General features: G+C 39.1%; 1 protein-coding gene across 1 annotated transcript; it reads right to left on the minus strand.

Moving 5' to 3' along the window:
- Positions 1-1117: 1117 nt before the first annotated feature.
- LOC127372794 (glucagon-like peptide 2 receptor) lies at positions 1118-14961 on the minus strand. The gene is made up of 13 exons (XM_051416601.1): positions 14370-14961; positions 10868-10958; positions 10680-10784; positions 9059-9180; positions 8709-8815; positions 6706-6862; positions 6413-6572; positions 5318-5378; positions 5158-5224; positions 4711-4799; positions 4203-4341; positions 4069-4110; positions 1118-3269 (listed from the first exon to the last, which is right to left on the minus strand). Exons 1-13 carry the CDS (start codon positions 14463-14465, stop codon positions 2901-2903), a joined length of 1605 nt encoding a protein of 534 aa, XP_051272561.1. The 5' UTR covers positions 14466-14961; the 3' UTR covers positions 1118-2900.
- Positions 14962-20572: the final 5611 nt, after the last annotated feature.

A 20572-nucleotide genomic window follows, 5' to 3' on the forward strand; every position in this document is an offset into this window, starting at 1 on the left:
ACAGATGTAATTGAGCTGCATGTTTACGGTGTGATAAACTTTGATATGTGTGGTTCTGGAAGAACTGTTTTCAGTACTGTGTGTGTGTGCTCAGGAGAGCACTGCTCCAAGCAAACTGAAGGTATGTCAGACTTTATAGTAAGTAGGTGGAGGTCACTGAGCATAATGAAAAACCACGACTGAAAGAAGTGTGAAAAATATAGCTGCTAGGGGTAATCTGGAGTTAATGTGTGTGTGTGCAGTATAACCGTTGAAGCAGCACTGTATGACATTTGGTACAAATTGGATTTTGTGGAGGGAGCAATGTAATTAAGAGCTGGATCTACTACGAGAAATGCCAATTACATTGAGTTTGCAGACAAATTAACTGTACTTATTGGTGGCTAAAGGCATGAACTCTGATATAAACATATATGTGAAAGAGAGATAAATAACATGGTGTGCTAAAGAAAAGGGAGAAATAAAGAGAAATACAATGGCAGGGCCAAAACTACCACAAACAACTGGACAGACAACAGGACTTTTTAAAAACTACAGAAATATAATTGTTCAAGAGCTACATTTTGACAATGCTTTGGTGAGGTAAAGTGTCTCCAGAGAAACTGACCTGGAAAATCTTGTTTTTGCTGACATCAGGTGGTTCAGTGGTGTAGAAGTGTACTCCAGGGTGTGTCAGGGGTGACATCACTGCTGTGGCCAGAGTTGTTTCACCTTTAGCCACACCCAGCAACGGAGGTGAACAATAGAAAGATATCCACCACAGAGGGCAGGAAGACACCTTTCAGCCTGCTGAGAAGTTACTCTGAAAATGTGATGCATCTAGTATGTGGAAAGTACTTTTTTTAAATCATTATTAGCAGCAAGACTCCAGAGAATCCAGTTTGATTCCACCCAGATGGTGAATCTAGGGCTATTTGCATTAGTACATCTTGCAAAATTGCTGTGTAGGCGGTAAGAGATGGAGCTGGACTCATTTCATCCCTACCTGTAATAAAGTTGTTGTTTGGGTTTTTTAAAGCCTTTTCATCTGACCTTTGGGTATAATAAACCTATATGAAAACTTAAGCTGCTGTTGGTCTGTCAAGTCCTATAAAGAAGGAGAGTAAGAAGACAACACTAACAGTTTAACAGTTGTTTAATTTGTGCACATACATTGTTGTGAGACTACAAAACGTGTGATGCTTTTACCTGTACAACAATGCTTATGATAGATTTGAAGCTTCATAAGAATAGAAAACATGAAAAGCCTGTAAAACCTGCTGCACATAGAGCCTTTGCATTATTCACATTCAGACAACAAATACATTGTATTCATATGCACATTTCAATCCATATGTTGTGTCATATGGATCTGTATAACTGGCCTGACATAGTAAGATGTTATATTTTACATGGTAAATAAAAATTGTGAAAATGCTTAACACTGCTGTTGCATTTGTATAGTATGCGGTTCACTGTGAGGTTTACTGCACGTACAAATACGCAAAGTGAACATTATATACCTGCAATTGTATGTAGTTCATGGTATGTTCATGCTGTTAACTGTAAAGCACTCATCAAAGGTAACAGTTCAGAGCCTTTGAATGAGACAAAACCTTTCCATTTTAGCTCAAGATTCTTTGGTAAATCTACAGTAAACATTGTATTCCTTCCTTTGTCTCAATAACCAGTCTGGTGTCCATTATAACTGATCAATTTCAGTTCATATGTACAAAAATACATTTTGGTGGTTGGATGGAAAGTGCCCCACTGACCAAATTTGGATGTTTCAGAAACACTTGTTGTTGGGCCCCTGTTGACCCCCTTTCCACACTTAAAACCTCCCTGCCAGTGTGCAGTGTGTATCTACCCTGTTGTCCCCAAGTTCCCATGACAGATTTCATGAAATGGGAACTTAAACCTCCTGGAAAAATTGCACTTCCTGGAAAACAGTGCATTTTCAGTGGTGACCCCATGCTGTTAGCTAGTGTGCCTAAAACGTCCTGTTAATAAAGTTATCAGTCATTTTCCAACACCTTTCTGTCCATCATTTTTAATTAAACTCTCTCCACAGCTAATAACCTATTGGTTTTTGCCTCTGCTGGCATGATATAACAGGAAATACATCACATTAAGGAAGCTGTACTATCACCTGTAGGACCTTTCAGTGCAGTGCACACATTAGACTACACATGGCAACTTCAGTATGTGCAAGACCAGTTACACCAGTAACACTGAAACTTCACATCAAAATAAATGAATTCCAATGGAACCACTGTGAGCATCAGAGCTTATTAGCTGCGTTGCACCAATCCACTTTCATTCATGCTAACCCTCTTTTACCAGAGGTTTTAGACAGGAATTGATGACACAAATACATTTCTTGTATCAAGACAATGTTGCTAATGTGACATTGTCCCAGTAGCAACCCAGCTAATAAGCTTGCTAAATTATAGTTAGCATGCTATCAAACTGGGAGCTTACTATTGATTGAAATGATGTATAATCCCAAGAACAAAATGCCAAGTGGGAGTAAACAGCTTGCTAATGTGTTAGCCCTTAGCTCACCAACTAGCCCTGCAAGCGGTCACCTCTTTGAACGCTTATTATGCAACAGCTTTCTGGAAGTCCTTTAAGTTGTCTCTGTGTCAGTACTTAAACACCCCTTGAGCGCAATGTAAACAATAAGACCCAACTTAAGGTTCCCTAACAAATTTGCAATTAATCAAATAACCACAAACCAACTGGCACAACCTGGGGCTTTTGGGGCACCTGGGGGTCTGGGCTTCGGGCACCTATGCGGTTGGTAGTACAGATTTGGAAGAATGCGTTTCTTGATTTCTTTTTCACTCTTTCCCAGGTGTTTGTCAGTATGCACTCATCCATGTTGGCTGATAACCGTACCAACAAGCTAAAGGGGATCAGAACTCGCTCTCTTCCAGAATCTCCTCCATGGTCTCCCCGAGTGTTATCTCTCCATCACTACTAGACAGGCTCTTCCTGGTGAGAAAGTCAAGCCCGGTTGTGTCAAACCCCTTCAACCCCTGACCTTTAACCTCTCCTAGTCCAAGCCCCCCACCTCCTCCATGTACAGCCACCTGAAGCAGGTGCGGGTGCGTTGTGGAGGTGCCGCCCTCGTCGTAGGAGTCGCTCTGCCGAGAGCACCGTGGGCGGTGCCCTCGAGTGCACTTCCACAGGTGCTTGAGGGGCACACCCCCGAAACAGCTCCTGACCTGGAAGTGGTTGGTGAACAGGAAAAGCTGCCAGCGCTTCTTCAATTCAGCTTGGACCTAAATTCCAGTATAAAGAAAAATGTCACCAGTTATAGTGTAGTCTGGTGTATTTTGAGTTGTGTTTTGGGCTGCCTGATCAATGAAAGTATTCTCTTGCCTTTTAGTTCTGTTCTAGAGTCCAGACATCCTAAGACAAATATCTGACTGTGCTCACTAGCTAATCCCTAATTCTCTCTGTTTTCCATGTGGTGCTGCGCAGATAGTTGCATTGCAATGCATTTTTTTTGCCAAAAACAACTGCCGACTGCTCCTGGAAATTAGGTAAATCGGTAATAAGTCATCTTAAACCAAAACAATGAGCTAAAAGAGGCTAAATAGCTCAGTAGAGCTGAGTGAGCTGAGAGAGTTGGATGATAATTATCTGTGGACTAACACCTTCACATTACACGTATTCATTGGAATCATTGTTAATATAGATAATATTCATTTGTGCAGCTTTAAAGCAACAAACAAACATCGTATACACAATAATTATATTCCAACAAAGGTCATCCATGAACTTCCCGGTACAGACAACCTGGTCTGACTCCCAAGGTGTTTTCTCTTGGTCGGTGGTCCTGTGCTTTAATATACAACACTGTAGATATCCATCTAGTGTAATTTTTTATGTCAGGCCATCAGGGTATGAAGAGTGAGAATGTTCAAATATGGAGGTAGTGGGGACGATGGGTGGCTCAGACAAACACAGGACTTGAACCCAGGAGGCCACTGTTCATTAAGCACAGGGCCACTGACTAAGCTGCAGTATTTGACAAGTTGGGAGTGAGAATGTGTTGGTACAGAAGAAGAAACCTACCTCTCCGTTAGCGAAACAGTACAGCACAGCAACCAAGAATCCCTGAAAAGGGTTACACATTACAAATGGTTGTTAATGCTGATTTAGAACAATAGGACTCCTGTCAGGTATGTGATTAACTTTACGGCTGTTACCTGAAACGAGCTGAGGGTGAGGTTGATGAAGTTCCTTGCATAACGACTGCTGCCCTCCACACATTCATCTATCAGCACAGTGAAAACCACTTCATGGATTCCCAGCAGAGGAATCAGGACCAGTGTTGCTCTGGCCAAGCTGAAGGGAATAAACCAAAACACACAGTAGTGCATAATTATAGACTGCTAGAATGTAACATTTATATTGGCACATGATTCAAAGAGTGGAGAGAGAGGACAAAATAGAGGAGAAAGCAGAGCTTTGTAAATGTATGCATGAGCTTCCCTCCCGTGGTGACATTTATGGTAAAAAGGCCAGAGCTTATGGGGGTGACATTTAAATTTGTGCTGAACATGGGAGTGATTAACATTTAAATGTTAAACCAGGAACTTACTGTACTGTTTAAAGACACCATTTAGGCAATGGCTTTCAAGGTCAAACATGTTTCCTGAAATTTGGATTTGGAAGAAAGCAGTTACATTGGTGATCGAGGCAGAGGGACAATACCTGTATCTGTAGTCGGTAAATTTCACCTGATCTGCTTTCAGTTTGGACAGCAGCAGCATCAGGATTTTGATGAATATAAAGAAAATTACCTGAAACACACATCCAATGTAGATTTAAAGGAAATGCATAAAAAACAACAACTGGTGACTTAGTGCCTGACAAGATGAAATTTACATGAAAACGTGCATCCGAGAATGCTTCTGTCACAGAGAAATTTAAAATGAGTCATGCTTGTGACTCCTACACTATACAACAGCTTCAATGTCACATGCCCTCACAAGACAGGAAGCGTTAAACGCGGTATGAAATTTACTTGATAGCTGGCACCTAAGGAACAAGACTCACAAGAGCAAACATGCATCTGTAACTAACGCGATCATCAGGTTGAATAACTGTGCTGTGGTTCTTGGAAGGGCTTTCACGGATCGGTTCAGAAACATCACTTACCAGCACTGATAAGGTAATCGGGCCCCTTATTATCCACCAGAACCATCTGTTCACAATTGACCAGCATCTTAGGAATAAAAGAAGTTTAAAAGGTCAAGCAATAGAGAACATTTAAAATGATTTCATTCATTTATTGTGAAGTATGTGATGAAACACTCACCCTGTGTTTTCAAATAAAATCTTTACCACTGTCCATGGTGTTACAAATAAGACAGGCGTTCCTGTAAGATGCAACATGTGACTGTCAACAGATCATTCTTATCGAATCGTATGAATGAATTGTAAACGTACACATTATATTTATATCATTTATCATATAATCTATGTTTTGCTTTTATCCTCAAAGGGGCTCAAAATGTGCTCATGGTATGCATTGCTAACTTCGCTAGGTAAATGGACTACAACAAGCAGTTACAGGATTAACACTAGGTGTGTGTGACGACATGTAGGTGACTGTGTGCTGCTAGCATCAGTTATATCTGAACTGGAGAGCATCATTGAAAGAAGAACAAAGAACGGTACAGAAGGCTTTTTTGGATGGAAAAGAAGTTTTTTGCTCTGCTCCTAATGGGCTTTGGTTAGAGCTTGTCTATGTAATATAGTTCATTAATCTGATTGGTCGACGTTCACCTGTGATAGACGGTGATAGATAGTTAATTTAATCACCCACCAAGTATTTGTTATTGTAACAGTTTCAAATGACAACATCCCAGATGTTTCTGTGTAACAAATAATCTGGCGCAGTCAGGTTAATGCATTGCTGCTGTCTGCTACATAGTCTTTTTTGATACTATAAAGTCAAACTTTGACTTTGAGTTTGTGTCTGCTGACCATTGAAAGGTATCAAAGGATCCTGCTCTTGTTATTCTGTATCTTTCTTGTTTTCAACAAACCCCATGAAAAGACAGAAGCCAACAATGTGTTACTCCCATCTCTCACTACTTTTTTACTTTCTAACCCTGTCTGTGGCCCCTAGACCCAATTGTACCCAATATATACATGAATCTTTAAAAACTTGAAAAACTGACAAATATGCCCTTTTTTTTAGAAGTAATTTTTAAAGAAAGGCTCTGTCATTACCCTAAAGCAGCTGGTCACGGTAGTATTTGGCAAACATTACTTAAACAGAAGGAAATGTAATTGTTTAATGAATGTAGAAATATACTACAAAAGCCTGCGTCTCTTAAAAATGGCATCCCTCCATTCTTCCTTTCATGCATGAATAAACGCACAAAACAATCCATTCACATTTTACCCCAGCCTAGCAGCATGTATCTCTTCAGCAGACGTCTCTTGGTCAGCACAGCTGTGAAGAGCAGTGTGTGGAGGAATATGGCCTCCACCAACAACCAGAAGTAGTTGCAGGCCACAAAATATTCCATGCACACTTTGGAGATTTTGCACATCAACGCTATCTGTTGAGAAATATGTTACATTAGTGTTACAAATACGTTGGCTGATTCAAACTGCTTTTGATCCTTCACAGGTACTTTACTGTGTACTGAGGAATCTGCAAATACGTGAATAATAGAGCGGTATTTTCCATACCACAGAGCTTGAGTAGGAGTTCCAGCCAGGGTCGTCTTTGGGCAGGTTGGAATACATGATGTATAATATGATTTCCTTAGAAATGACAGCCATGGCTCTCAGGATGAACGACACAAACAGATTCATGTGGATGTAGTTCCTGGTACAGTGGAGCTTCCTGGTAAGCAGATACAGGAGCAATTGATTCCTGTGCAACTGTAAAAGCATTACTGAGGGTATAAATCATGACATAAAAGGTAATGAAAAATGATCAAGGTAATGCTTCCTGGTTTTTATAATGTAATTTGTAATGACTGATCATCCCCGTATTCTTGTAAATGTCTTGTTATGCCTCCTCTTCCTAGTAGGCCATCTCCAGTACTGTGAAACCACGCATATCATCTGTGGAGTAAAGGCTTGTAAATCTGTCCTATGCCTTATTGATTGTCTATGACTAATAACAGCAGCATCATGACAAGTGAAGGACATTATAGCTTCAGCAATTGCAGCTTTAGTGCCACGTTCAAGCCTGTTACTCTCCGATTTAAATATCCTCCAATAAAACAGTCTTTAAAACATTAAAAAATAAAAGAACATAGGTAGAGATGCAAGTAGAGCTTCAATAATTGTAAACTTAGCAACACATTTCTCCACATTTTACAGACTGGAGTTGACCACTTAAAGCACTATGATGCATATTAGGCAATGTTTTTAAGACTTTATGCCTGTCTGGTGAGTATTGCATTCACACCCACAATGATGAACATGCACATCTTTCACGATATTCAACTGATTGACAGTTGGTGGCAGTAAAGAAATGCAGTGAAGAAGAAGGCAGCATGCACTCACACATGGATTTAAACAATGTAGGTTTCAAAATCTTCCACATAAAAAGAAAACGCTCTGCAAATGTTTTATAAGTGATTTCATAATCACTAAGCATGTTTATTAGGTCTTAAGGATATAGACAATGCAGGTCGGTGAGAGACAATGGAGGTCGACATGACTGTCAACAAAAAACCCCGCAGAGTACCTTTAAATTGCCAATATAAATTCAATATTTTTGCTCACAATAATTACAGCGGTAAACCCCTTTAACCCCTTTTAGCTGTATTTTTTTAAAGGGCCAATGCGTAGGAGTTATTCAAAAAGGCCCTGTCTAGAGCCAGTGTTTGGTTTGTTTTAAACCAAATTATACACTACTGAAAACATACCTATGAATATTATATTATATTTCTGCCAAATTATCCTTCTAAATGTTACACACTGGACCTTTAATGTAAGATTAAAATCATGAGGCTAGATTCCATTTTATTGGAACTTGGATCTTAGTATTATTAAGTAGTTTTGGCCATAATTTGGAAATAATAACATTGTATTCACCAAGTTAGTTGTTAAGATTTGGGAAGATGGTGGCATTCAAAAAAACAGAAAAAACAACAACATTTTAAACATTTAGGGCATGCTCACTTTCGTTATTTGGGGTTTGTATTGGTGTTTTCATTTCTTTAAGTTAATATCTGAGTATTTGTACTCCAGGCCAGTAGAGAGCAACGACATGGTGGTGACTCTCACAAGTATGCAATATAACCCCTCTGTAGTTGGAGTGTTTGGATGGTGGGAAACACAACACTTCTTATAAATAAAACATGCTTGCAAGATTTAGATAATCCATGAACTTCAAGTAAAACTTCACATCCACAACACTTCAAACCCCCTGCGACCCACCACAAATGGTCATCTGCTTCAAGTTAGTGCACGGAAAATTTACCACAGGGCCAATTGGCCAATCCTATCAGGTCACCTGACTGCTCCTATTTGTTGCTCTCTCTGCCATTTTCCCAGATCTCATCAATTACTTTAGTGAGTATAATATTATCACTACTGATAGGAATGATGACCAAAGCTCCACCAATAAGATCCACTTGTAATAAACCACAATTATCCTTTATCTGCTCTCCACACAAAATGTACACTTTCATCTGCATGACCGTCAGAAACCCCCTCTACCCCCGGACACTGACCTCAACAAGCCCATCAGGAGAGTAGCCAGTGTGAGAGAGGACAGGGACAGGGAATAGCCAATGACAGAGATGAGCCTGAGGGCTGTCTGGCGATGCAGTTCGTCCTCCTGGACACACACACAAAAGGAAATAGATGGAGAGAACACATCACCCATTCAGTTGTGTCTAATGAAGAGAGACGTTCTGGGACAGTCAGAAAAACAATCCCTGATGGTTTTTATGGAACGGTTAATGGCAAAGGGTACCCGAGGAACCACAAATAACCAGATACATGCCTGGTTTTCAGTTCCAACAATTAGGGAGAGCAGAAACTATGTATTTAACACTCTCCATCTCCTCCTCCTTCTTACCTTGTCTTTGAAGTAATCATCCTCCTTACATTCTGAGTCATCCCTCCAGGGTTCAGAGGAATTCTCCCTCTGTCGCCATCTCCCATTTTCTAAGCATTCTCGGTGCACCCTTCTGGAGACGTCTGCAGGTGGTTGAAAGACACAATGATATTCATAGTTTTGTCTCTCAATACAGTCAGAGACCAACTGGGTAGTTAATACTGTTAACCTTTTAATTTATTTATTATATACTCATATTACTCATTCAATAATTAGCCAGTCACCATTTGGAAGTGTCTTTATGCAACCAAGCTAGCAGCTACAGTACTGAGTGCACCCTCTTTAACCAAGCAAATTCAATGATTTCTTCATATTTGGGGTTCCTATATAATGCAATGTCCCTGCAACTCTCCCTTAATGAACCTATTTTTTTAGTAGTTTTCTGTTAAATCCCAGACTTTTTCCACTGATACTGCCCACGCCCACTCACTGTTATCGAGTGATGCTCCTGCTGTCTGCTATAACAGAAAGCGGGACAACCAATAAATGAGCAGGAGTCATGTCTCAAATGAGGACGTCTGGCAGCCTCCCTTACTCACACTGAACGGAATCGGATGAACCAAAAGTCTTGCCTAAGAAGAACGACAAATCAATGCAGTCAAATCAAATTTCTGTAACATTGTGTGTTGGGCTTACATAGTTTACCTACATTCAAGTGGTATGCTGAATAAATGCTTTAAAATTAATCTTTATCTTTATTAATGTAAACCTATACATGATGACTGGTAATGCATTTGAAGAGTTTTGTGGGGCAGTCGACACTACCTGTCGAACATACCTTTACTATACACTGGAGTGTCATGAAAAACTGAAGCCATATTTTTCAAAAAGTAAGGTTCGATATTTACATGTATCAACTCAAAAGGAACTGATTGTCTGAAAATAACCACTACAAACAGGTGTTATTGGTTGGTTAACCCATTAAATCACTCTCAGACTCACATGGAATTACATGGTAGGGAATTGTCTGGATGCTTAAGAAAGATAATTATTTCATTTGCCATGCAAAGTCAAGGGTACAGGAGGATTAACAAATTCATGTAAATTCATCAGTTGTTTAGACATTAAACTTAAAACATTAAATGTCAACCTCACGGTGGCGCTACATGACAAGTTAGGAGATCACCAAGTCATTATCATCTAGGAACCACAAGCTTTCATAGAAATCCATCCAATAGTTGAGATATTTCTGGACCAAAGCAGTGCACCAACCAACCCACTGACATTGTTATCTCTAAAGCCTAGCGTGGCTAAAAACTAATCAGAGATGGCCGATTAGATTGAGTTCTTCTCATTGTAGTTGGCATGGCCAATGGCAGACTACTGCTACATATTTAAAGCATGACTGTGCAATTAAATGTTTAAGCATTTAACTGTTCAATTCTTGATCCTGTGACAGCAGTCTATCCCATGATTCACTCAGTGATCCATTCACTCGAAATGAATGAATTGACAAAGAAAGTCTGGATAGGAAAAGGGCCATGCATGTAACATCATCAGAGCTATACAATGATATTTATTTTTACTTTATGACCTAAAACATGAGTTGTTTTTGAAGTGAAGTGGTAAAACACAGCATTACCCTCTTTGATCCATGGTAAATAAGAAGGACAGGGGACAGACACATTCCCAGGAGATGAATGGGGCCAACACACAAATGTGTCAAACGTTCCTTTACAGTAGATTCCTGTAAAACAAGGATAATCAGGATTTCACGAAGGCAGTAACAATCAAGATAATTAACATAAGAACACTTGACAGGAGGCTCACCAGTTTCTAAGAGTGCGCTGAGAGTTCTGTTGCAGTTCTCCCAGTATTCGGTCCGTTTAGCTATCAGAGTTTCAAGCTCTGAGCCTGATACCTGCATGTTGATTTCAAAAGTGAGAGATAGGTTGTTAATATTAAGTTACACTGAAGAGAATGCTGGCATTAAAGTGTACATTATGATTGAGTTCATCCAAGATAATAGTGATCATTTAATTAATCATTTCATTTCCATTTCTTCCTAAAGATGTATATGTAGCACTTCAGAATACTGATCCCAACACTGTAAAAACACAAAATCGAATCAAAACAGCAAATAATATGCTAGCAAGATTCAAGATCACTAACACTGCGCACAGCTGACAAACGGTACATATAATTTGACAGTATGTTGAACAACAAGACCGGTTAGCTATCAGTCACTGTCACAAGAGTTTGATGAAGGAAAGAGCATGTGTACTGACAGCCGCATCCTGAAGTAGCGAGCTGAGTAGTGGACGGGATGTGGGAGGATCAATTAAACAAAATATCAGTAAGTTCAGAGGGGCAGTGTTACAGCTGCCACATTCTGGTGTTCAGAGGATGAGTCACTGAAGTACTGCACTCACTGTAGTGAAATATATTCATGAGATATTTAGCTTGATTTTGTTTTCATTCAGTTCATTAAAGTGCATTAACTTAGACTGGTAAACAGACAGTTTCACTGCTACTTGGTAGGTGTCCCACATCAGGTATTAATGGACACCCAGCAGCCATTCAGAATCAAGTATTCATCCAGACCTTGTTATAATGAAAGTAGTAAGACAGTAAAACTGTGGTTTATAAAACCAAATCAATGAGCTGAAAGATGCTAAAACCCTGCACAGAGGAAACTGCAGAGTTGGGTGATAATTCTCTGTGGATTCATCACTAAAAGCAGCTCCTTTCACATTACACTATGATTTGATTTATTATAAATATGAAAATATTGAATAGAGCAGCTTTAATATCTTGAGTTAACTGAATTAGTTAGTGACTTCAATTTGTTCATCAGTGTTAATCTTTACTGAACTTTAGGTTTAGGTTTAATCAGTGACAGTTGATATATTGTCCAGAATTTTTAATTAGGCTCAACCTTCAACCTAATCATGACATAATTCGCAATTCATGGCAGAAGTGCCTTGGAAATAAAGAGTGGGGTGCCTGTCTTTTCAAAGGTTTGCATTGGTTTGAGTCATTTGAGACACTTAAAAAGACAGGGGAAAGCCTCTATCTAAAGAAAGGGTAGCCAAGCATACTGGGAGGTATTCCAGCATATCATTTGATGTCTTAAGTGAATTATCAGTTGGACATTCGGCCTAGTCTTTTTATTGATTCGTAGGCATGAACAAATTTTTTGAACTTTTTTAAAGGAGGTTTACACATGTCCACTAAGGTGGACAGTGTTTGAGTTGTAACTGTATTTACAATGATGATAATAAAATGATATATTATGTAAAAAAAACTATAAAATAATATATGTGTTCACATATTTAATTGTTCAATACCATACATTTTGAATATATATGTGTATATATTGTTTTTATATATTTATATAAATATAAAGACGCTTACTGTAACTTACAAAAAAACTGCAAGTCACATTCTAATAACATAAAACAGCTGATTTACAGCAAAAAGAAGTTAGAGCAGATGAAGCACTTTCAATAACAACAAAGTTGCAGTAATAATAGTAACTGTAAGTAAAATGGATACATGATGTCCAATCACAAATGATTAATATATAATCAATACTTTTTAACTTTTATTTTTATTTTAACAACGTAGTTGTTAGTTGATGCAACTGCACTTCATTTATCTCCATTAGTGTCCTACTAATAGAAAGATTGGCAAAATATTTCTGATCTCATCTTGCTTTTGAGAAATGTTTGTGGCACTTACAATGACTGTTCAGTGGGTGGCAGCACACTAATAGACACTGATGTCTACTGTGGTGGCTGATGTGCAATTACAACATGCATATACAAGAAAACAGCTTTTGAATAGCTGTCTGCTGTAATTACCACTATGCGTGAGAGGGTTAAGTTACAATACTGATCATAATGTAATAACAACACAAATTATGACTTGAAAATGATAATTATATCAATATCAAATTGATTTAACGATCCACACTGAGAAGATTTAATTAAATGAATTAGATTTTAGTTTGATCATTCCAGTGTATCTGCAGCTGAATGGATGTGGATGAGTAGGATGCTGCAGTATTCATATGTAGCCACTTGGTGGGAGTATTTCATAAGGACCACTTTCACTGACCAAGGGGACATTTTCACCTGTGTAATCTGTAATTGATAGAGGTAATTTATCAATCTGGCCTCCTGTATTGGTGTCATGCCTGCAGCAACACAAACACACCTCTTTATTTATTCTCAAATGATAGGAGCAGTCTGACAACTATCATATTAATTAATGCTCAGTCAGGAATTGTGATTCCTTCCTCAGTTTGCTGTCAGTAGTGAGACAAACTGGTATTTCCTTTATTTGAGAAGCAAACTGCAGACCACAGCTGCTACCTCTGACATTCAAAATTCAGTGCCAGGGATAAGGACAGTAGTTTTCCTATCTCGGCCAAACAGCCCCAATCTTCACACCCCGGTGAGGAAGCAGCTGAACTCTGCAACCCCTTTGTGTCTGTCAGGGGTGCCTGGTGGCTCACCCGCCACCTGTGCCACAAAGATTTCTCATGTGAGCCGGCTGGCAGAGGACGTTTCAATCCAGTGAGTCTCGTCTTGTCAAGACCCTGTCCAGATCGGTATCTCCACTGAAAGAAAGACAAGAGCTGCTGTCTCTCCATCCTCTCTGTTGCTTCCCACGAGACTGAACCTGTTTCAAATCCAGCCGCAGACTCAACTCCCCTGATGATTCACTGTCTTATAATGTTGAGGATGAAAGTGTATTTGCACAAAACTTAAGTGCTCTGTGATCCTATTTGTCTTATATTTGAAGTGTTGCTGTGTTTTTTTCTTTGGAATCCCAAGAGAAAAACACCCCTCTCATTTGATTTCCAAAACAGAGTTACTTTCTCAAGCATGTCACTACAGTGCTATTTCTAGACAATGATTTCAGTAGCAGATACTGCAGAACATGCCTATGAGCAGTGAGACCTCCTGTAGCCCAAACTCCATATGGAAAAAGACTATTTTAAGATAAAAAAGAATTGGCTACACTCTGTATTTTATATTCCTTTCACAGTCCACTGTAAGCAGGGTCTTTGCTGTGTTTCATGAGAAATGCGGCATGTTATATTGCCTCAGACAGTAAATAAGATTGAGAATTCTTTTGTGGAGCCAAGTTCTGTTGATAAAAATATTAAATTAAAAGTAAATTTAAAGAAAAGATTTAGGGGCTTTTGACCATGTGGCATCTGTGTCAGACAGCACCAGGTTTGTGACTCGCTGTAAGACTTGAATGTAAGTTCATTGAAAGGCCTGATGTGTGTGCGCATGCATGTTAAGTGTTCATTTACCTGGTGGTTGAAGATAACAAAGACGAGCGAGAGCAGGAACGTGTGTCCTGCTGTGGTCCGGGTCCTCTTGTGCCAGGTTGGCAGCAGGGTTGGCATGGTGCTGTGTGTTTACATTGAAAGCAGCTGGTTTCTGGTTTCTCAGCTGGTTTTTCCACCTCATACCTCGCCCCTGCACTTGCAAGGCCCCTAACTCATCCTCCTTTTATCTCCCTGTACGTCCACTCAGCACGCCTCTCCTTGCCTCGCCACAGCAGGTGTAGTTTATCTGAAGCTGATCTCCTCGCAAGTAGCTCCAGAAGGGTTTATTCAGAATTTGTTTGATGAATTAGGAGGCTGATGTAGCTGTTATCCCACAATTTCCCTAAATGTCCTCAGAATCTGCTTGATCTTTTCCAACATTTTTCCAAAGAATCCATGCTACTTTATGGCTCTTTTAAGGAACAAATCTTTAACTTCTCAGAAAAGTTACCTCCTAATGATCAATATCAATATTCATTCAGAAGGTTATCCTAGGTGAAGAAGTCCTTGGCTGCAGTTCCGGTCCTCCTGTCCATGAAGACCTCTCAGGCTGTGACGGAGGTAGATCTGCCTGTACTCCCTATAGACGCAGCGCAACTGAGAGCGCCTGTGGATCCTCACTGACAGATCGCCTCTCCCACCCCATCCTCCCCTAACCAATCAAGATAAGGCCCGGGGAGAACCGGCTACATAACTGGACTAACTTTGTTGTCCAGGAAAACTGATCACACAAGAGCAAATGGGAACAGTGGAACCAGCTAGGTCTAATGTATGAGCACATACACACATATAGATTAAAAATCATAATGCATACGTTACAGAAACCGGCAAATACCACCTGTGCTGTAGACAGAGAGGGGAGGCACTGAGCTCTGCCTTCTGTTTAGCTATCTCACACAGTAACTGGGCATCACCCAGGATTTCTGACACTAATGGGGATCTAGTGTAAACTAACAGCACTGAAACCAAACACAGGCGAACAAATGAGAGAGCAGGCAGCCAACGTTGCCTGCACAAGCCACGCACCCTGCTGTTGTCTCACTTCATATTCCAGGCATAGTTCTTTCAGTTGTTAGCAAGGAATGGAAGTGTGGAAAGGTTTTTTTGGTTCTAGCCAATCTAACACTAAAAGAAATAAATTACAAATGGACATACAATTTATTTTATGGCCATGATTAAAGTAATAAAATGTATTGTTTTATTTTCTTTTGTTATTTAAGCTGCATGATTTGTTGGGGGGTAGTTAACAGTGGAACAAGCTAAAAAAACCAACATCTGATTATGTTACGCTACCTTGTAAAGTTGCTAATATACATTCATTTCTAGTCCTGTTTCCTGACTCCGGCTGAGTGTAAGTCCAACATTCACTGCCCTTTTAGCTCTGTTTCAGAAAACATATATGGCTCTTTTGCTCTATAATAGCTCTGCCATTGCACTGGGCAGGTATTGTACAGTTTTTTTTTAACTAACCACGTGAAACCAGATAGATGAGGGTTAGGTGTGCTAGCTGGAAAACTAGCAAGTCAGAGTTTGCTAGACGGAAAACCAAAATGAATGAGCTAAAAGAGACTGAGCTCCTCCATAGAGCTTCAGAGTTAGGTGATTATTATTTATAGTATCATCATTACTAGCAAAATACTTAACATTACACTTAGTCATTTCATTCAATGTTGATATTAAAATATTGATAACTGCAGCTTTAAGTCACAGAACAGAGTTGTGTATAAGGAAAAAAACGAATGGTCTAGCAGTAAAAAGCAAAGAGCAGCTCTTCACTATATAAAGAATCTTGAATATCACTTTAAATCCCTATTATTGCCAATGAAATAAGGGAAAAGGCAAAAATCTTTGGGAGACAAAGTAACATGCAATATGAAGAAGCAGTTGAAATGAAGAGACATACTTTGGCTATCTGTTTAGAACCGAAGGAGCAAACCTCAGTCATGCATCATGTGTAACTGTAATTGTGTTTTCATTACATGGCCATATCGCTTTCAAATGTCCCCGTGGTATGGATGGGAGAAATGCAGAGAAAATATATAGAATATTATTGTGTTACAGGACCTCATAATGCACCAACCATGCCATTATCTGTGACTGTGATGAGCGGTGAAATGTGATTTTTTTTTTGCCCTGCTCCATAACCATGACAATATACAGCAGTGACAGTAAAGATAAGGTTTAGAGCAGAGGGAAGAATACATTTATCAAAAAATTTCATTGTAATTTGAAAAGATTTAAATGGCAGTAAAGCGGTTTGAAGCAGGCATGGCCTCAGGGTGCTAGTATGGTGGGATTCTCATTTAAAGCTGGAAGAGGCTGAAGAGGCTGTCGAGGAAGTAATGTGAAAATTCAAGTGTACCCATTTGAAACCTACATAATGGTTTTGATGGTTGAAACCTCTCCCAAGGTCTATTTTCTGTTAGGAAAGGTTATATTAATCAGACCTTAATTAGTTGTAAACCCAAGAGCTTACAGCTTATAGCAGATTGGAAGACCAAGCAATGAATCATCATCTTTAAAGCTGCAGTAATCAGTATTTTAATATTCAACAAATGACAATGTATAATGTGAAAAGGGTCACTTGTGATAAACCCACAGAGAAATTGCACCCAAATCTGCAGTCCCCTTCAGCTCTACGAAGCGTTTTAGTGTCTTTCAGCTCATTGTTTTGGTGTTAGTGCTCACAACTTTAATGTTTTGGTTCAGTCTACTTTATACTACGTGATTCGCACCAAATGACAGACAGACTTACCAACTAGCTAGTAGTCACAATACCAGAAAGGTTGTAGTCGATACCAATACAATTCCACGATTCTCAATACCAATTCAATACCACAGTAAAAATGTCCCAAACAAGTTTGTCCCCGACCCTCATTTAACAACTGCTGATACAAAGTCCTGATCCAGTACTTGTATTTTCCTAGATAATGGAGGTGTATAGCTCTGTATTGCATTAAGAGAAATATTTCCTGCATGCAAGCTACTCCTATATTAATATTTCGTTATACTTTACTAAATAACAAAGTAAGCTATGAAATAGCCTAACAAACAAATCTTTTTTGGTTAGTTTCTCTCAGGCTCAAATAGCATTAGCTTGGGCCCGCATTTTGCAAAATGTCTCTGAAAACCCATTGCCAATATACAATACAAGATTTGGATATGTTATACTGTATATTAGTATAAATTATATTTTATAATAATACACACAATAATATATTTATTATTATATTATATATATATATATATTATATTATATAATAATAATTTTATTAAATTATTTTTTTAACATCTTCCCTCAAATTTCCTGAGGCCCCCCAAGGAGGCCCCAGCCCCCACTTTGAAGAACACTGGATCAGACAATGACACAGCTCTTTACTTGTACTCATTAAATTACCCATAAACAAAAAAAGGCAGACCTAATCAGTGGCAGGGTAGTATAAAGGGCAGCTGGTTTGGCAAGATGCCCTGGACAAAGTGTTTTGTCATTACAAAAGAATGAGGAGCAGGATCAATAACTGTCTTATTTAATTTTTAACCAGCTGCATAGTTGATTTCCACACAAGTTAAACTGTACCGCTCATGCTCTGTGGAAAAAGCCTGTGTATTTTCACACATTAGTATCTCCCCTAAGGAGGTTATGTTTCCGGTGCTGTTTATATGTTTGTCTGTTTGTTTGTTTGTTTGTCAGCAGGATTACAAAAAAACTACTGGCCCAATTTTCATGAAACTTGGTGGAAGGGTCTCACATCTACCTAGGAAGAACCCAATTTTTTAGCAGATCTGAATCACAGGGCGGGTTATCCAATTATTTTTCGCTGTCCTATGGCAAAATAAACTGAATTCTTAGTACATGCAGAAACCTGTTGTCATTGATGTAAATGGTGTGATGAAACCAAACCAAATATAACAACCACCTCAAACATCACTGCACTTTGGAAAACCAATGCAGCAGGTGCAAAAAATAAGCTATCAGGATATCCAGATTAATTCTAAATTCAGGATTTTGCTGTCCATCATATTTAAATGAATGGTGAGCAGATTTGCATATCATAGAAGAGTAGACTATTGGCCTTGGCATAGACACTCTATGTCCTCTAGTGCCTTAAGACTGCAATATCTTCTTTTTGTCACATTAAAAACATACTGGCGGGGCTCCCTGGTAGCTCACCTGGTAGAGCTGGCACTCCATGCAACAAGGCAGAGTCCTTGCTGCAGTGGCCATGGGCTTGAGTCCCACCTGTGGCCCCTTGCTGCGTGTCATCCCCTCTTTCTCTCCCCCTTTCCTGTCCATCAGTTGCTCTGGCAAATAAAGGAAACAAAAGACCCTAAAAATATACGAAAACAAAAACACACTGTCAGAATTCACAGTAGCAGAAATATGAGTTACATGAAGTTTAGACTGTGTGGTCTCATTTCTGCTAATCCACAGAGATAGCAAAGCTTGGATTCACCTTATAAATTATAAATGTGCATACATTAATTGTAGACTTGACCTGTATCACATCAAGATTTTGAACCACTAGAGAGGCACAAGCATGGAGTCTAATCCCACTTCATTTGTTTCATACTAAACAGTAGTTAATTCTCAAGCGTTTTGCCATGATATCTGGGTTAAGATGTAAATACGATTGTCACAAGAGATAAACACATGGGCCAGACAGCGAACACAACGAAAGCTCGGGACTAAAGTCAAGTTTCCTTTTATGTCCTCCATGTAGGGAGAGGAGCATAGGACAGTGATTTTTGTGTAAGTATTTCTTCCATATGACTCGTCTTTTGTCAGGCTCTTATTTCATTCCAGGCTGTAGGAGAAGTGATATTTTGTCGATAGTGCGAAGTGCGAGGATTTATGTTTGCGTTGGGGGTATTGGATTTCTGTAAAGCAGTGAGGTGACTCATAATGTGTAAAGATTCTGTTCTCGTCTCATTTAATTCAGACAAAATTCTTTAACTTTAACAGCAAAGAATGGAAGTGTGGGAAGGTGTTCTATTGAATGATAGAATGAATCAATTATAAATGAACATAGAGTTTGTTTTGTGACCACAAAATAAATTATTAGTTGTTTGTTTAATTCTTTTGCCAGATATTAAAGCTGCATCAATAGATGTTTTGGTCACTCACGTGTCTCGAACTGGATGGCCAGGTTCTCTGGAGGTACTTGGTGTGGTTCTTGATGATGAACTTGATGAGTTTTGTTGCGACCACAAATAAAGTAATAACAACATTGTCAGTTGATTGTTAAATTTATTAGTGATTAATATATGCATTTATTGACTTTTTTTTTAACAAGCTAGAAAACACATCTAACATCACATTATCACCCTATGAAGTTGTTTTGGCTCGCATGCTAGCAAACAGTTGACTATTTACACATTCAGCAGACAGGGCTACATGCACCACTAGGTTCAGGCACTATAGTTAACATTGTTCGCCTGCTGTTAGGTGGTGAGCAGCCACTGTATGTGAGGCTAGAAATGAGGTTAAGCGGTGAGAGTGAACCAAATCACAACAGTTGCGGACCGTAACACCAAAACAATGAACTGAAAGACACTAAAACTCTGGTGCTCAGACTATGGTACGTGTACAACTGGGGGTACGCGAGCTGCCTCTAGTGGTATGTGGAGGGATGAAAATTCTTCAGAATACTATTAAAATGCTACAAAATTTCAAATGAAGATATACTATACTATTAGAGAGATAAGAGAGGTGTGGACCAGGAACACGCCTTTCCCTCCAAATTAGCTCTGGTTCTTGAGTCGTAGGGGTCGACCTACGCTACAACTATTTTAACTTTGGTCATAACGGTGGAGAACCGAAAATATACATGTGGTGTAAACAGTTTGAGAAACACGGCACTAAGGGAAATGCATCATTGGGTGATAGTTCTACATGTCTTTTTCATTACTAACAACCCCATTAACATCACAAATATTGAGCAGCTTTAATTTCTTTTTGTTGTAAGGCATTCTGCTTGTTGGAAACCATGCATGTTGAAGACTGTTAAAAGTCATGCAGTAGCATTAACTCCATTTTCACAAGCCAGGTGAATGATGGACTCCACACTTAATGTACTGCCTGCATGTGTGGAAGTGATAATGATAGAGATGTTGAAAATTCCACTCTGAGATAGTTTCACCTGGTTATATATCATTGGTTTGTGATATTAAATGCATTCCAGGGG

The sequence above is a fragment of the Dicentrarchus labrax genome, unplaced genomic scaffold (assembly GCF_905237075.1).
Source record: "Dicentrarchus labrax unplaced genomic scaffold, dlabrax2021, whole genome shotgun sequence".
NCBI lineage: Eukaryota > Metazoa > Chordata > Actinopteri > Moronidae > Dicentrarchus > Dicentrarchus labrax.